The sequence below is a fragment of the Lampris incognitus genome, chromosome 5, assembly GCF_029633865.1.
Source record: "Lampris incognitus isolate fLamInc1 chromosome 5, fLamInc1.hap2, whole genome shotgun sequence".
Classification (NCBI taxonomy): Eukaryota; Metazoa; Chordata; class Actinopteri; order Lampriformes; family Lampridae; genus Lampris; species Lampris incognitus.
In genome coordinates, this window is record NC_079215.1 from 4551840 (window position 1) to 4571839 (window position 20000).

The 20000-nt window shown below is 46.5% G+C and overlaps 1 protein-coding gene across 1 annotated transcript in view; it reads right to left on the reverse strand.

Moving 5' to 3' along the window:
* hoga1 (4-hydroxy-2-oxoglutarate aldolase 1) overlaps positions 1–20000 on the reverse strand; it is a 37257-nt gene that overhangs the window by 7610 nt on the left and 9647 nt on the right. The window contains exon 5 of the mRNA XM_056280934.1: positions 7570–7666. Within this exon, the coding sequence (XP_056136909.1) occupies positions 7570–7666 (97 nt within the window). The remainder of the gene's footprint in view (positions 1–7569; positions 7667–20000) is intronic.

The following is a 20000-nucleotide window of genomic DNA, read 5'->3' on the forward strand; positions in this document are numbered from 1 at the left end:
AGGTGACATGAAAATACCACTATAAATAAATAAATAAAATATAAATATAAATAAATATATGTATATTTATTCATATTTATTTAAATATAAATAAAATCTTTAAAAAGAAACTAGTCAACACGTCCATAAATGACAAGCAGGGCTTCACCGTGAGGGGAAACTACCTGCAGCGGAAAACCGAATCCCAAACAGTAAAGCGAGTAGAGTCGAATAGAGTCGAGTGGAGTCGAGCCAGTACCATGCAGTGGAAAAGGGGCATGAGTTTACTGCAAAAAAAAAGCCCTCTCCTCTGCAAAGAGCGACAACATCCGCCTCAAAACTTAAATTTCTACTGACAACGCACAGCCGTAACCCATTTACAACCCACGACACACTGGCAGATACCTCACACTGCTGGCATGGCTGGGTTAAGATACCTTACACTGCTGGCATGGCTAGTTTAAGATACCTCACACTGCTGGCATGGCTAGTTTAAGATACCTTACACTGCTGGCATGGCTAGTTTAAGATACCTCACACTGCTGGCATGGCTGGTTTAAGATACCTTACACCGCTGGCATGGCTGGGTTAAGATACCTTACACTGCTGGCATGGCTGGTTTAAGATACCTTACACTGCTGGCATGGCTAGTTTAAGATACCTTACACCGCTGGCATGGCTAGTTTAAGATACCTTACACCGCTGGCATGGCTAGTTTAAGATACCTTACACTGCTGGCATGGCTAGTTTAAGATACCTTACACTGCTGGCATGGCTGGTTTAAGATACCTTACACTGCTGGCATGGCTGGTTTAAGATACCTTACACTGCTGGCATGGCTAGTTTAAGATACCTTACACTGCTGGCATGGCTAGTTTAAGATACCTTACACTGCTGGCATGGCTGGTTTAAGATACCTTACACCGCTGGCATGGCTAGTTTAAGATACCTTACACTGCTGGCATGGCTAGTTTAAGATACCTTACACTGCTGGCATGGCTAGTTTAAGATACCTTACACTGCTGGCATGGCTGGTTTAAGATACCTTACACTGCTGGCATGGCTGGTTTAAGATACCTTACACTGCTGGCATGGCTAGTTTAAGATACCTCACACTGCTGGCATGGCTAGTTTAAGATACCTCACACTGCTGGCATGGCTAGTTTAAGATACCTTACACTGCTGGCATGGCTGGGTTAAGATACCTCACACTGCTGGCATGGCTAGTTTAAGATACCTTACACCGCTGGCATGGCTGGGTTAAGATACCTTACACTGCTGGCATGGCTAGTTTAAGATACCTTACACTGCTGGCATGGCTGGGTTAAGATACCTCACACTGCTGGCATGGCTAGTTTAAGATACCTTACACTGCTGGCATGGCTGGTTTAAGATACCTCACACTGCTGGCATGGCTAGTTTAAGATACCTTACACTGCTGGCATGGCTGGGTTAAGATACCTTACACTGCTGGCATGGCTGGGTTAAGATACCTTACACTGCTGGCATGGCTGGTTTAAGATACCTCACACTGCTGGCATGGCTGGTTTAAGATACCTTACACTGCTGGCATGGCTGGGTTAAGATACCTTACACTGCTGGCATGGCTGGTTTAAGATACCTTACACTGCTGGCATGGCTGGGTTAAGATACCTTACACTGCTGGCATGGCTGGGTTAAGATACCTTACACCGCTGGCATGGCTAGTTTAAGATACCTCACACTGCTGGCATGGCTGGGTTAAGATACCTTACACTGCTGGCATGGCTGGTTTAAGATACCTCACACTGCTGGCATGGCTGGTTTAAGATACCTTACACTGCTGGCATGGCTGGGTTAAGATACCTTACACTGCTGGCATGGCTGGTTTAAGATACCTTACACTGCTGGCATGGCTGGGTTAAGATACCTTACACCGCTGGCATGGCTAGTTTAAGATACCTCACACTGCTGGCATGGCTAGTTTAAGATACCTTACACCGCTGGCATGGCTAGTTTAAGATACCTTACACTGCTGGCATGGCTGGGTTAAGATACCTTACACTGCTGGCATGGCTGGTTTAAGATACCTTACACTGCTGGCATGGCTGGTTTAAGATACCTTACACTGCTGGCATGGCTGGGTTAAGGTACCTTACACTGCTGGCATGGCTGGGTTAAGATACCTTACACTGCTGGCATGGCTAGTTTAAGGTACCTTACACTGCTGGCATGGCTGGGTTAAGATACCTTACACTGCTGGCATGGCTGGGTTAAGGTACCTTACACTGCTGGCATGGCTGGTTTAAGATACCTTACACTGCTGGCATGGCTAGTTTAAGGTACCTTACACTGCTGGCATGGCTAGTTTAAGATACCTTACACTGCTGGCATGGCTAGTTTAAGATACCTTACACTGCTGGCATGGCTAGTTTAAGATACCTTACACTGCTGGCATGGCTGGTTTAAGATTTACTGCATTAAAAATGAAGCTTTTGATGGAATCTAAATAGTGAATCAGTGCAGCCTGCATTCACCCATGCTTTGTTCACCCTGCAGCTCAATAAGAGTAAGAAACATACTTATATTATACACACAAATACAAATGCATACACATATACACATATAGACATACAGACACACACATATATATAATTGCATATATGTATACATATATACACACATACATATATCAATATATAGATATATATAGATATATAGATATATATCTATATATAGATAAATAGATATAGATATAGATAGATAGATAGATAGATAGATAGATAGATAGATAGATAGATAGATAGATAGATAGATAGATATGGATATATATATATAGATAGATAGATAGATAGATAGATAGATAGATAGATAGATAGATAGATAGATAGATAGATATGGATATATATATATAGATAGATAGATAGATAGATAGATAGATAGATAGATAGATAGATAGATAGATAGATATGGATATATATCTATATATATCTATATATATAGATATATATAGATATAGATGTATAGATAGATAGATATAGATATGAAAACTTCTTGTCAGCGGTGCCTCCCAGGTGTGAAACCTCATCATCTTCCCGTCCGCTGACAGAACAGGCAGCCTGCTCGGTGCACCGCCTCACTCCTCAGGGGTCCGAGACCTGCTATCTGCCCCACCCTGCCAACATGAAAAGCCCGCGAGCTCACAGAGAGCTTACCTAACACCGCTGATTGACAGGCGGCCCCGCCCTGTCCCCTGCACTCGGAGCGATGGCGCTGAAGTCCTCCGCCTTGCATTTACACGGTCTGATTGATGGTCAAGTCGCCCCGCCCCCTTTCCGAGTCCCGAGGCGCGCGGCGCGCCTCCGAGTACTGAGAATGCCGACTCAAACATCAAAGCCAGATCAAACACACGTGTGTGCGCGAAGGCGTGCCCAGGCACGCACACCTGTCACGGATTACTCTAGCAGCCGCGTGGCACACGCACACACATGCTTTCGGATATTTGCTCTTTGATCAGATCACCATAATTGTGTGTGTGTGTGTGTGTGTGTGTGTGTGTGTGTGTGTGTGTGTGTGTGTGTGTGTGTGTGTATGTGTGTGTGTGTGTGTGTGTGTGTGTGTGTGAGCAACAGAACGTGATTCTTTAGGTGAGTGAACATCATATTGAAGCCTTTACCTTCACATGTCATCTAATCCATAGCCACACTGACCCAAGCAGCGGCAGCACAGACAGCTCATATCATACTACATATCACACTCCATATCGCACTCCATATCATACTACATATCACACTCCATATCATACTTCATATCATACTACATATCATACTTCATATCACACTCCATATCGCACTCCATATTGCACTCCATATCATACGTCATATCATAATTCATATCACACTCCATATCATACTTCATATCGCACACCATATTGCACTCCATATCATGCTTCATATCATATTTCATATCGCACTCCATATCATACTCCATATCGCATGTCATATCATACTTCATATCACACTCCATACCATACTCCATATCACACTCCATATCATACTCCATATCATACTCCATACCACACTCCATATCATACTTCATATACTCCATATCATACTTCATATCATAATTCATATCACACTCCATATCACACTCCATATCATACTTCATATACTCCATATCATACTTCGTCATACTCTATATAATACTCCATACCATACTCCATATCATACTTCATATTATACTCCATATCACACTTCAAATCACACTCCATATCATACTTCATATCATACTTCATATCATACTCCATATCACACTCCATATCATACTTCATATCATACTTCATATCGCACGCCATATCATACTTCATATCATACTTCATATACTCCACATCATACTTCATATCACACTCCACATCGCACTTCATATCGCACTCCATATCATACTTCATATCATACTTCATATACTCCATATCATACTTCATATCACACTCCATATCATACTCCATATCACACTCCATATCATACTTCATATCACACTCCATATCGCACTCCATATCATACTTCATATTACACTCCATATCGCACTCCATATCATAATTCATATCGCACACCATATCATACTGCATATCGTACTCCATATCACACTCCATATCATACTTCATATCACACTCCATATCACACTCCATATCATACTTCATATCATACTCCATATCACACTTCAAATCACACTCCATATCATACTTCACGTCATACTCCATATCACACTTCATATCACATCCATATCATACTCCATATCACACTTCATATCACACTCCATGTCATACTCCATAATCACACTCCATATCATACTCAATATCACACTTCATATCATACTCAATATCACACTCCATATCATACTTCACGTCATACTTCATATCATACTTCACGTCATACTCCATATCATACTCCATATCACACTTCATATCCAGTCAGTCATATTATTAATATATCCACTAATATCTTTATCTTCACCATTCATGCAGGCTCTTCAGGCACATAAACAAGACTCCTCAGAAGAAGAAAAAAGAAAGATGTGAAACTCTGATTCCTCTATAGGGTGAGAAGAAATGTTGGATGTCTTGACGCATGTCAGTAACCCAAGTGAGAAAATCATGAAACGTGGCTGTATCCAGACCAACTGATTCAACCTCCAAAGAAGTGTTGGACTTTAGAGCGATATGGGCAACACATCGACCCGCAATAACCGATATGGGCAACACATCGACCCGCAATAACCGATATGGGCAACACATCGACCCACAATAACCGATATGGGCAACACATCGACCCGCAATAACCGATATGGGCAACACATCGACCCACAATAACCGATATGGGCAACACATCGACCCACAATAACCGATATGGGCAACACATCGACCCACAATAACCGATATGGGCAACAAATCGACCCGCAATAACCGATATGGGCAACAAATCGACCCGCAATAACCGATATGGGCAACACACGTCGGCCCGCAATAACCGATATGGGCAACAAATCGACCCGCAATAACTGATATGGGCAACAAATCGACCCGCAATAACCGATATGGGCAACACATCGACCCGCAATAACCGATATGGGCAACAAATCGACCCTCAATAACTGATATGGGCAACAAATCGACCCGCAATAACCGATATGGGCAACACATCGACCCACAATAACCGATATGGGCAACACACATCGACCCGCAATAACCGATATGGGCAACACATCGACCCGCAATAACCGATATGGGCAACACATCGACCCGCAATAACCGATATGGGCAACACATCGACCCGCAATAACCGATATGGGCAACACATCGACCCGCAATAACCGATATGGGCAACACATATCGGCCTGCAATAACTGATATGGGCAACAAATCGACCCAAAATAACCGATATGGGCAACACATATCGGCCTGCAATAAGCGATATGGGCAACACATATCGGTCTGCAATAACCAATCAGATTCAGGTGCTCACTTCTTGCCTACCATGCTGAAACGACAAACTGAATTTTGGTTCCCACTTCTCCATAAAACAAAAATAGACAGGAAGCTGATTTTTACGGTCAGTGGATTTCCGGTTTTACACAATATTTAACTACAGGACTAACATAATAAAAACAATTAGAGCGAATGGCGTCCAGGTAGCATAGCGGTCTATTCTGGGGATCGCCGGTTCGAATCCCCATGTTACCTCCGGCTTGGTCGGGCGTCCCTACAGACACAATTGGCCGTGTCTGCGGGTGGGAAGCCGCATGTGAGAATGTGTCCTGGTTGCTGCACTAGCGCCTCCTCTGGTCGGTCAGGGCACCTGTTCAGGGGGGAGGGGGAACTGGGGGGAATAGCGTGATCCGCCCCCACGTATCCTTTAATTTTTCTCCCCAAGTGTATCTGGCCAATTAACCCCCTCTTCCACGCCATCCCCAGTCGCTGCTCCACCCCCTCTGCTGATCTGGGGAGGGCTGCAGACTACCACATGCCTCCTCCCATACACGTGGAGTCACCAGCTGCTTCTTTTCACCTGACAGTGAGGAGTTTCACCAGGGGGACGTAGCGCGTGGGAGGATCACGCTATTCCCCCCCCCCCCAACAGGCTCCCTGACTGACCAGAGGAGGCGCTAGTGCAGCGACCAGGACACATACCTACACCCGGCTTCCCACCCACAGGCACGGCCAACTGTGTCTGTAGGGATGCCCGACCAAGGTGGCGGTAACATGGGGATTCGAACCGATGATCCCTGTGTTGGTAGGCAGTGGAACAGACCGCTATGCTGCCCGGACGCCCCACGATGTGTCCGTTTCTTGTGGACAAGCGCTCTGATGATTGGTTCGCTTGAGTTGTTGCACCTATGCGTCATAGCACATTTATAAAAGTTGAACATTTCTCGACTTTCCCCTGTTATCTCGCTTGGTGCCACCCTGTCACTGTCGCCAGCCTCCGCCTTTGCCCGCTAGCTGCCACTGAAATAACTGGCTTCCTGTCGCTTACAGCCTCTTATGCAGTAGTAGATGTGACTGTCCAAGTACATTTTCCCAGGTGGTTGTAGGATAAATGAGCAACTTTGCAGTTGCTAGCCCACTTCTCCACCTCCCGGGCTGCCCAGATAGCAAAACTGCTGTGGCCCGGACCCGTCCCACACCAACACTTTCATCCGGCCCACACACCGCGTGGAATGATGGCACTTGGGCGGTCCACTCCTGTTTGCCAGATCTGGACCAGAACCAACCCATAGCAATGCCGCATGTGCCACATATTTGCCAAAGGTGGCCCATATTTGTGTTGTGATGTTTGGGCCATATTCACCATTTACCACACGGGCCACTTCAGGGTCACATCCAGACCACATGTTGCCCAGAGCACCGCATCTTTGCCAAAAAAGGCCCACATGTGATTTGGCATATTTGGGCCATATTTGCTGTTATACATGTGGGCCACTTCAGGCTCACATCCATTTAGCCAGGACCAGAAGAAGACCAGCATCACTGCCTGAAGTGGCCCACATCCGGATGCGGTCTGGGTATCCCTGCCGCCAGTTTAAAGGGATACAAGCCGTGCAAGTCGTGGGTCTTACCAACACAGTAGGCCGCCATAAGAAACCCCGCAGAGCCCGCCAACACCTGGAAGTCCAGCGTCTTAGTTTTGTGAACCACCAGGCCGATGCGTGTGATCTGTGCAGCGGGGGAAAACAGACAAGAGAGGAAGACGATGTAAAAATGAGCTGTTTCATCTTCAATTCTCCTCCCTGCTGTCAGGGCCGCTGTTAAAAACAAGGAGATTAAAACAGAATAGCAAATGGCACGTGCACAGCATACTCTAAATAATGTAAATACAGAAAAGCAGGCCAGGGTTCATGTTAATAACCACCCTAAAGAGTCCTCTTCTTCTTTTTGTTTAAGTGTCGAACAGGAGACCGCGGAGTCAGCGGGTCTGATCTCACCCGGGTACACAAGGCGGTTCTGACAAGACTAAACGAGGGAAACCGAGTGTCAAAACGGAGATGAGTGTCACCTCCTCACACAGGGAGCTTTCCCAGAGGAGGAGTCGCTCGGCGCCCAAACCGTTAGTGGAGACAGAGAGAGAACGAGAACTAGAAACAGAACCAGGTCCCAAGCGAGAACAGAAAAACGAGGAGGCAACTTCAGAGGAGGAGGAGGAGGAGATGGAGGAGGATGGGAGAGAGGGGGAGATGAATAATTCATAATCTCCCCGTTTTGTTTGGCTCTCTGATTCTCTTTTGTCAATCCCAATATGAAGCGCTGTACCCAAATACACCTGAAATGTCGAAATGCTCAAAGGAGACGTAAGACAACACCCCGCCACCGCCACCCCCCGCCCACTAATCTTCCCGGGAAGACGGCGCTCCGTAGGGAAAACCTCCCGGCTTTCGTTTCAATCTGTCACCGCTGCTTAGGGGAGGTTTATTTATAACCACCGGGTGCCAATCTACCCCGATCAGGTGGATTTCAAACTCACGAGACTGTAATTGATCAGTCCGTCAGTTTCCACACACAGACGGCTCCGCAAGCCTGGCAGTTTAGATTCCCCCCCCCCCCCGATGTGGAAAGACTACACCACCGAGGAGGCCACCGCCCACCGTATCATAAGAAGATGCTGGGCTTTACTCCTTGGCTGCCGTTATAATTAGCCAGGAGCGACACCGGAAACGGATCCCGTGGTTCTCCTGCAGGCGGAGGCCCTTCACTCTGCCTAAAACCACCTCTCCATGCTGTTGATGACTGTTTATTAAAACGTTAAGCCAACGGGGGCGTCCGGGTGGAGTAGTGGCGGTCTATTCCGTTGCCTACCAACACGGGGATCGCTGGTTTGAATCCCCGTGTTGCCTCCGGCTTGATTGGGCGTCCCTACCGACACAACTGGCCGTGTCTGCGGGTAGGAAGCCGGATTTGTGGTCGCTGCACTAGCGCCTCCTGTGGTCAGTCCGGGTGCCTGTTGGGGGGGGGGGTTGTGTGATCCTCCCACGTGATCACCCCCTGGTGAAACTCCTCACTGTCAGGTGAAAAGAAGCGGCTGGTGACTCCACATGTATGGGAGGAGGCATGTGGTAGTCTGCAGCCCTCCCCGGATCAGCAGAGGGGGTGGAGCAGAGACCGGGACGGCTCGGAAGGGTGGAGTAATTGGCCCCGGACAGCCCGCCAGTCCATCACAGCCCTCCCCCCACCCCACACACACACACATTCATACCCCAGGGGCAATTCAGTGCGGCCTATTCACCTGACCTAAATGTCTTCAGACCTCCCGACCCAGGATGACCCCCAAGGTTGGACTACCCTGAGGCTCGAACCCACAACCCTCTTGCTGCGAGGCGACCGCGCTAACCGCCATGCTGCCCATTAAGGAATCATATTTCATAATTCCTTCACATGACCGATTCAGGAGTTGTTTTTTAAAAGTCCGATGTGTGTACCTTAAAGCGCCTCACTATGTGGCCTATGTTCCCACGGCCTGTGATGATGTCAGTGAAACGAGCTAATTATTTAGGCTGGGCAAACGAGCAGCGATACACAGGAGGACCGCCGCTCCGACCGAACAGCCGAGCTTTAAGGCGACGTATGACAGCTTGATGTCATCGCTTATGGAGGAGGAGTCGCTTGTGAGGCGGACGACCCGCGGCTGGCGGCGTCTAACGGAGACCTGCCCTTCCTGCGTTGGCGTTGGTCTTCGGCCGAAGAGCCCCGACGTGATCTCCAGGAGCTGCGCCGTACTGGTGTCTTGGTGGTCATTCTGACCTCGCACGTAGCGTCAGGTGCTCCTACCTCTGATTTAATTAAACCCAAAGGCTCCTCGGTTCATGGCTCTTCCTATTTATCACATCATGAATTATGAAGGTTCGTGTGCCGAAGGAAAAAATATCAATACTCGCTCCTAAACCCCCCCCCCCCCCCAAGAGGTTGCTGCTTTTACCTCGACGCCATTCGCCTGCAAAACGCCGCCACGGCACGAGGTGTTGTTCGGCATCCTGGTTGCCTAGCAACACCTATCTTTTTTTTATTAGATTCGATATTCATATTCCAGCATTCCGTTTTTTTCCCCCCACTCTATTTTCACCTGCCGGTCTCGCGCCTTCCCGTTCGTTTGGCGGTTCTGCCGGGTTTGGTGCCGGTGTCGAGGCCTGCAGATTACACAGAGGACGGTTCTTCTGGGAAACAAGGAGGAGATGTTAAATGCACGAGAAGGACATGGATGAGGGGGGGGGAGGTCAGAAAAGGACACATGCTGGCGCTGTGAAGGAAATTCGACCTCCAGGCTCGCACTCCTCCACCTAGGCCGAAGACAGGCGGAGGGGGACACCTTCCGGTGTAAGCCGTGCTTGTACTGAACTCATCTGGAGGCACCGTCCCTGTCCGCCTCGTGGATGTGTTATAGTAGAGCTGGAGCCTTGCAGCCAATTTCCCCCCAGTGGTCACTCGCGGTATTGCAGCGAAAACTCCCCAGCGGCCCACAAAGCATCTTCCCCATAGACCCGTGTTTCTCAACCGGGGGTCCGCGGACCCCTAGTGGTCCGTGGTGTAATTGCAAGGGGTCCGTGAAAATAAAATATCTTTAAAAAAAAAGATCCTATGACATTTATAGAAACAGGATTATTTTACTCAAATGTGACTGAGACCTTTATCTACCTCAACTATAAAGGGTAACAGGACTTTTTTCTCTAATTACATCTGTTTCACAAGTGTCATTTATTGTATTTTAATAAGAGATCTCGCTCCCGTTTGCATTGTTTAAAGTTACTGCATAACAATTCTGTTTTGTTACAAAAATCTGAAAGTTACTGAATACATATTTTGTTTTGTTACATATATCTGAAAGTTACTGAATACATATTCTGTGTTGTTACATATATCTGAAAGTTACTGCATACATATTCTGTGTTGTTACATATATCTGAAAGTTACTGAATACATATTCTGTTTCGTTACATATATCTGAAAGTTACTGAATACATATTCTGTTTTGTTACATATATCTGAAAGTTACTGAATACATATTCTGTTTTGTTACATATATCTGAAAGTTACTGAATACATATTCTGTTTTGTTACATATATCTGAAAGTTACTGAATACATATTCTGTGTTGTTACATATATCTGAAAGTTACTGCATACATATTCTGTGTTGTTACATATATCTGAAAGTTACTGAATACATATTCTGTTTCGTTACATATATCTGAAAGTTACTGAATACATATTCTGTTTTGTTACATATATCTGAAAGTTACTGAATACATATTCTGTTTTGTTACATATATCTGAAAGTAACTGAATACATATTCTGTTTTGTTACATATATCTGAAAGTTACTGAATACATATTCTGTGTTGTTACATATATCTGAAAGTTACTGCATAAGAATTCTGTTTTGTTAACTATATCTAAGTTACAACTGAAAGCTCTTATTTTTGCCCCAAAGAGTGAATAAATGCTATAATGCAATTTAAAATGCAGTTTCTACTGTTTCTATCAAATTGCAACCCCCCTCCCCCAACATCAGGTGGAGGGGTCCTCAGGGTAGATCAAAAATACGCAGGGGGTCCAGGACCCCAAAAAGGTTGAGAACCACTGATATAGACCTCCATTGTAAAAAGAGACGCCTGTAAAACTGTTGCCAGGACACCCGCAGCTCCAATCATGGTCAATTAGCACTCTCTGTATCGTATATTCTTAAGCCATGGGGTTTTAATCGTCTTTTTTTTAATTTTCCAAAGCCCAGAATTTGTTTCTGCGTGACGTCACGGCTGCGTACGAGCCCTCTGCGCGCGGCCCGCGTGTCTCGGGAGCGCGGATCTCTGCTGGGTTAAACGAACGCTGTTCGGACCAACACAAATCTAAGGTGAAGGTGGACAAATGGCACAGAGCTGAGCTTCTCTTTCACACGTCAGGATATTACGAGCTTGTGGTTTTGCGTCGCGTTTATTGGTCACTTGTTAGACTTTGTTTTGAACGTATTTTTTTGTGGTTTTGAACCGGTTATTTTCTTGCCCGGTGCGGGATTCGATACGGAGTGTACTGCACCACAAGGCGACGTCACTAACCGCTCGGCTAAAGGGTCAGACCCGTTAGCTAGCTAGGGGCTAACGGGTCTTATTAGTAGTTTACACATCCATGGTTTCAAGTCCCAAGTGAGTCCCGTAGTAGTCTTATCACGCATCCACGAAGTCCGCTAGCGTAGCATTCATGAACGCGCAGCGCCGGATCCCGAACGCGTGTCGCTCGTTCTCGTAGCCCAGAGGCATGATGGGAGTAACCCTACTGCGCGTATTCAGTGGGCCCCACATACCCGGACGTAACCCGGAAGCCAGAAATTTTGCATAGTCAGTGGGCCCAACATACCCGGAAGTAACCCGGAAGCCAGAAACTTTTTGCATATTCAGTGGGCCCCACATACCCGGAAGTAACCCGGAAGCCAGAAACTTTTTGCATATTCAGTGGGCCCCACATACCCGGAAGTAACCCGGAAGCCAGAAACTTTTTGCATAGTCAGTGGGCCCCACATACCCGGAAGTAACCCGGAAGCCAGAAACTTTTTCGGCGTATGCGCCAGGCGAGCAATTCTGATAGGAATGAACAGGGGCTAGATTATACTTGAAATCTTTAAAACTAATGACCGATACAAAAGCTCTAAATATTTATGAGGTGTTAAAACATTTCCCCACTGAATTAGAAGACTGATGTCCTTATTAATTCCCCCTTGTATGATGGACTATGTTTTATTATTTTCAATTAGTGTATGTCATGTATTTAATTTATTATTGTTTGTACCCTTATTTTCATAATACATTCCCGTATATTTGTCATGTGACATTCAACCTCTATGTACTTCCTGATATACTGTATAGAAATGTTTACATACTTTTCCCTTTGGCACTTTGGATATATCTATGTATTTTTGGATGGAATGTATATTTTATAATGAACTTTCTTCAAGAATCTGTACATGAATATGAACAATGTTCAATAGAAATATAAAAAAAGAAAAGAAAAAAGGAATGAACAGGCGCCATCTTTAGATCCGGTGTCCAGATCTACTATAATACGTCCATGGTCCGCCTCCACTTTCAGCCCGTGCCACGTGTCTCCATAAATGGCTGCGACTAGACAGTAATCCATCCGTTACCCTACGTGGCCACACGTTAGTGTCATAGTTAAGACCAGGTCCAGACCAAGCCTTTAGTGGGGGACCAGTCTGAGTCAGGTCTGATACCAAAGCTTGTCAAGTCTGACTCAAGTCCAACAGTTTAAAATGGCGAGTCCAACTCAAAGTAGTGGAGCCAAAATTTCTGTAAAGACTGACACAAGAACAGTCCAGGTCCATCCATCCATCCATCCATCCGTTCATTCATTCATTCATTCATTCATTCATTCATTCATTCATTCATTCATTCATTCATTCATTCATCTTCAGCCACTTCTCCGGGGTGGGGTCGCGGTGGCAGCAAGCTAAGTAGGGCACTCCAGACCTCCCTCTCCCCAGCAACGACCTCCAGCTCCTCCTGGGGGATCCCAAGGTGTTCCCAGGCCAGACTGGACATGTAGTCCCTCCAGCGAGTTCTGGGTCTACCCCGGGGTCTCCTCCCAGTTGGCTGTGCCCGGAAAACCTCCTAAGGAAGGCGCCCAGGAGGCATCCTAATCAGATGCCTGAACCACCTGAAGTGTCCAGGTCCAATTAAACACAACTGTAGCAGTCTGCCATTGTAGTAAAAAACCAAAAGCTCTCTACACTGTAATTCAGGCTGTTTTTTTTTCTATTGCCGACACAGGAATGTTTCATATTCCCATTTTCCAACGTGTCAGAGACATAAACAATAATGAAAAAGAAACGCTCTCTGAAGACACCACTTTGTTGACCTCCTCAGGGGACGTTCGATATTCATTTCCCACATTTCTAAATAGTACATTTAAAGCTTGTGCTCGAGCGGGTCTTGAAAAGTTCTCACGAGTCAGCACAGTCTGAGACCTTGGCTATTGTGTACATATACCGTACTGACTTCAAGATCCTGCTCCTCCCCTTTAAGGCCCTTAATAACCCAGCTCCTTCCTATCTTTCTGAACTCCTTCATATCCACACAACCCCCCCACACCCTCACATCCTCTTCTGCTCTCCAACTCACTACACCACCGGCCCGCTGGACTACCATGGGGACTAGAGCCTGTGGACCTCTCTCCCACAAGACCTTCACAACACTGACTCTCTTTCAGCCTTCACATCCCATCTCCAAACGCACCTTTTCACACCGGCATATTCAGTCTGATCCACGCTGCACCGAGTTTTGGGCAGATGATGATTTTATATTTACCCGTTGTGTTAACTTTTTATTGTCCACCCTGCTTTGTTGTGATTTTATGCTGTCCGATACAGCGCGGCTTGTTTTTTTACTGTGTCCTGTAAGGTGTCCTTGAGTGCTCTGAAAGGCGCCCACAAATAAAATGTATTATTGTTATTATCGTTGAATTTCCACAGTAAGTCCGGGTGGTAAAGCTGTGAAGTGCGAGACGAGACCTTCGAAACGAGTGCCAGAGCCCCACCGCATGTTTTATTTTTCTTCTCGCCAGCGCCAAAAAACAGGGACTGAAGGCTAAATATCCCACACAATAGCATAGTAATAGATAAGTAGATCATCCATCCATCCATTATCCAAACCACTTATCCTGCTCTCAGGGTCACGGGGATGCTGGAGCCTATCCCAGCAGTCATTGGGTGGCAGGTGGGGAGACACCCTGGACAGACTGCCAGTCCATCACGGGGCCCACACACACACACACACACACACACCTAGGGACAACTTAGTACAGCCAGTTGAGCTGACCTACATGTGTCTGGACTGTGGGAGGAAACCGGAGTATAAGCATAGCATTATAACTTCAAACCTTTCCAGGCTAAACAAGTGCCACTCTTCTCCTACTCGGTAGTCCGTAATGTGGTCCACAACAAACTGATGCAAGGCATTAGACCGTAAAAGATATGCGGAGCTGGATGCATAAAAGCGGATGAAAATGCAGGGGGGGAATACTGTCTCAAAATGGCCGCAGGCCCGACTGCGAGTGCTCGAGGCAGTACAGAGGACCCTTTGAGTGCCTTTACAGGCATGCACCGCAATGTAATGCTGCAGCGTGTCTGTTAACACGGTTTAAGAGGCGCACCCACGAGAGAGAGAGAGAGGATGACTTGGGTTTGGGCGTGACCGAACTCGGGGCGCTGACCGGGATGGTGCTCGTCAGAGGGATTTCACTGTGGGATGAACATGGATGTAGAGCAACGGTGGTCAGAAGAGAGGGGATTGGAATTGGTGAAAAAAAAACCAAAAAAAAACTACAATGTCAAGAAAGTTATCAGGACCTAGGGAAGGTAATCCATCCATCCATCCATCCATCCACCCATCCATTCATCCATCCATCCACCCACCCCTCCATTCATCCATCCATCCATCCACCCATCCATTCATCCATCCATTATCCAAACTGCTTATCCCAATCGGGGTCACGGGAAGCTGGAGCCTATCCCAGCTGTTATTGGGCAGCAGGCGGGGAGACACCTTGGACAGACTGCCAGCCCATCACAGGGCCGACTCTCACTCTCTCTCACACACACACAAACACAGACACACACACACACACACACACACACACACACACACACCCGGGGGGGACAATTTAGTACGGCCGATTCACCTGACCTACATGTGTTGGGACTGCGGGAGGAAACCCACGCAGACACGTGGAGAAGATGCAAACTCCACACAGAGGACGACCCGGGACGACCCCCAAGGTCGTACTACCCCGGGGCTCGAACCCTGGACCTTCTTGCTGTGAGGTGACCGCGCTAACCACGGCACCGCCGTGCCACCGGGGGAAGGAAATCCCTCTCATGGAGAGCAGGTTTCCAACCAAATGGGCACACCGCCCAATGACTGCTGGGATAGGCTCCAGCATCCGTCCCCGCAACCCTGAGAACAGGACAAGCGGTTTGGATAATGGGTAGATGGATGGATGTGTGTGTGTGTATATATATATATATATATATATATATATATATATATACACTACCGTTCAAAAGTTTGGGATCACCCAAACAATTTCGTGTTTTCCATGAAAAGTCACACTTATTCACCACCATATGTTGTGAAATGAATAGAAAATAGAGTCAAGACATTGACAAGGTTAGAAATAATGATTTGTATTTGAAATAAGATTTTTTTTACATCAAACTTTGCTTTCGTCAAAGAATCCTCCATTTGCAGCAATTACAGCATTGCAGACCTTTGGCATTCTAGCTGTTAATTTGTTGAGGTAATCTGGAGAAATTGCACCCCACGCTTCCAGAAGCAGCTCCCACAAGTTGGATTGGTTGGATGGGCACTTCTTTGAGCAGATTGAGTTTCTGGAGCATCACATTTGTGGGGTCAATTAAACGCTCAAAATGGCCAGAAAAAGAGAACTTTCATCTGAAACTCGACAGTCTATTCTTGTTCTTAGAAATGAAGGCTATTCCATGCGAGACATTGCTAAGAAATTGAAGATTTCCAACACCGGTGTGTACTACTCCCTTCAGAGGACAGCACAAACAGGCTCTAACAGGTACTATTTAATGAAGATGCCAGTTGGGGACCTGTGAGGCGTCTGTTTCTCAAACTAGAGACTCTAATGTACTTATCTTCTTGCTCAGTTGTGCAACGCGGCCTCCCACTTCTTTTTCTACTCTGGTTAGAGCCTGTTTGTGCTCTTATTTCAAATACAAATCATTATTTCTAACCTTGTCAATGTCTTGACTCTATTTTCTATTCATTTCACAACATATGGTGGTGAATAAGTGTGACTTTTCATGGAAAACACAAAATTGTTTGGGTGATCCCAAACTTTTGAACGGTAGTGTATATATATATATATATATATATATATATATATATATATATATATATATATCAGGAAAACCCTGCTCATTCTGGTCGCATAGCTAGCAACACGCCCAGCTTGCAAAAGAAAAAGAAAAGAGGTGAGCGCACTGCATACTGTGTCCCATCTGAAAACTGCTTATAAAGCTTTCAGGGGTCAAGGCCTCCACTGCCTTCTGCAGCTCAGTAGATTGATGAGGGAACTAAACACTGCCAGGGTTAGGGGTCCAAGTGCCTGTATGTTCCCCTGCACAGCGCCTGGCACCAGTGCTAACTAAAGTTAGGCATCCGGGGCAAGCTAGGCTACAAAAAAAACAAAAAAAACATACACACTCAAGGCACTTTAGATAAAAGCATCGACCAAAGGGATCACATAATCATTCTTACTGGGGCGAACACTTGGGATTCCCAGTAAGAGCAGTGGGGACACTGGGGAAATCTTTCTCGCCGGTGCCACAGGGATGCTAGACTTAGCAGGGAGTCTATGCTATGTTCGTAGGGCTACAGCCGAGATAACAAGATTCCCCAAAAACCTGAAGGAATAAGTCATTTTCTTGTTTTCTTTGAGAAATCTGTGAGCAGTACATGTATTTCCCCCATCAGCCACTGCGGTGTTGGTGGCGGCCAGTGCAGACATGGATAAAACAGAAGCTTCTCACCACGGAGAGCAGACGCTGCACTACCGGGCAGTAAATGGAAAAGGTGCCATGGTCCAACTACGTAAGAACTAACAGCACTGTAGTAGTAGCAGTAGTAGTAGTAGCAGTAGTAGTAGTAGTGGTAGCAGTAGTAGTAGTAGTGGTAGCAGTAGTAGTAGTGGTAATAGCAGCAGTAGTGGTAGCAGTAGTAGTAGTCATGGTTGTGGTTGTATTAGCAGTGGTAGTAGTTGGTGGTGGTAGTAGTAGTATTAGTAGTGGTAGTAGTAGTAGTGGTTGTGGTAGTAGTGGTAGTAGTTGGTGGTAGTGGTAGTACTAGTGGTGGTAGTAGTAGTAGTGGTTGTGGTAGTAGTTGGTGGTAGCAGTAGTAGTGGTGGTAGCAGTAGTAGAAGGAGTGGTGGTAGTAGTAGTAGTAGTAGTGGTAGTGGTTGTTGTAGTAGTGGTAATAGTGGTAATAGCAGTAGTAGATGTAGTAGTGGTAATAGCAGCAGTAGTGGTAGCAGTAGTAGTAGTCATGGTTGTGGTTGTATTAGCAGTGGTAGTAGTTGGTGGTGGTAGCAGTAGTAGTGGTGGTAGCAGTAGTAGAAGGAGTGGTGGTAGTAGTAGCAGTAGTGGTTGTGGTAGTAGTTGGTGGTAGTGATAGTACTAGTGGTGGCAGTAGTAGTAATACTAATAGTAGTAGTAGTGGTTGTGGTAGTAGTTGGTGGTAGCAGTAGTAGTAGTAGTGGTGGTAGTAGTAGTAGAAGGAGTGGTGGTAGTAGTAGCAGTAGTGGTTGTGGTAGTGGCAGTAGTAGTTGGCGGTAGTGGTAGTACTAGTGGTGGTAGTAGTAGTAGTAGTAGTGGTTGTGGTAGTAGTTGGTGGTAGCAGTAGTAGTGGTGGTAGCAGTAGTAGAAGGAGTGGTGGTAGTAGTAGCAGCAGTGGTTGTGGTAGTAGCGGTAGTAGTGGTAGTACTAGTGGTGGTAGTAGTAGTAATAGTAGTAGTAGTAGTAGTGGTAGTAGTAGTAGTAGGCAGTATTCAAGGCAGCATCCTGACATATAAACTTGATGCAAACATCAAAGGTTGAATGAGTTCATCTGGACACAACGTTTATTGACAGATACATTTTATCCCTCTTCTTTGTCACTTAGCTGAGTGATAAAACGCATCAGTCAGTAAACGTTGTATCCAGACGAACTGATTCAACCTTCTTCGACGTTCTTAGCTGGATTACTGAGCATGCGTCAACACACTGATGCAAACAGTTCTTCAGACCAACACCTGCACTTCAGACGCATCGACACAACACAGCCTCTCTGACAAACTACGTCACGCCGTGTTCTTTATACATGCAGAGTTCTGTCCCCCCTCATGATGACGTCAGCTTCTACGCTTTCCTCTTGGGGGTTCTCAAACTGTGGTACACACAGCGCCCCCTGCTGGTACTCCAGATGACTGGAAATGTGTTGTATACTCAGAAATAGGCAAAGACAAACCCATTTAAAAGATTGTAGTCTGTTGGAGGTGTGTGTGTGTGTGTGTGCTCTTGTACTTCCATATTTGTAAGGACCAATTTGAGTTTTGAGTTTTTAACCATAAGAGTGAGGACATTTTTGCAAGCTGAGGACATCTTGGCCGAGCCTCACTTCTTCTTCTTTTTTTTGTGTGGATTTTCCCCACTTTTCCCCCCCAGTTGTATCCAGGCAAATACCCCACTCCTCTGAGCTGTTCCGGTCTCTGCTCCACCCCCTCTGCTGATCCGGGGAGGGCTGCAGACTACCACATGCCTCCTCCCATACATGTGGAGTCGCCAGCCGCTTCTTTTCACCTGGCAGTGAGGAGTTTCACCAGGGGGACGTAGCACGTGGGAGGATCACGCTATTTCCCCCAGTTTCTCCCCCCCCCTGAATACGCGTCCCGACCGACCAGAGGAGGCGCTAGTGCAGTGACCACCACACAGACCCACATCCGGCTTCCCACCCGCAGACACGGCCAATTGTGTCTGTAGGGACGCCTGACCAAGCTGGAGGTATCACGGGGATTCGAACCGGCGATCCTGTGTCGGTAGGCAACGGAATAGACCGCTACACCACCCAGTGGTCCTCACTTCTTTAAGAGTCTATTTTGGGGTGAGGACTTGGGTTTATGGTTAAGGTCAGGATCAGGATTAGGTTAAGGTAAGGGTAAGGGTTAAGATTAGACATGTAGTTATGATGGTTAAGGTCAAGGGCTGGGGAACCAATGTAGTCAATGAGGAGTCCTCACAAGTGTGTGTGTGTGTGTGTGTGTGTGCACATGTTAGTCATTAAGACTTTTTGTGGCGGGTGTCCGGGTAGCATAGCGGTCTATTCCGTTGCCTACCAACACGGGGATCGCTGGATCGAGTCCCTTGTTACCTCCGGCTTGATCGGGCGTCCCTACAGACACAATTGGCCGTGTCTGTGGGTGGGAAGCCGGATGTG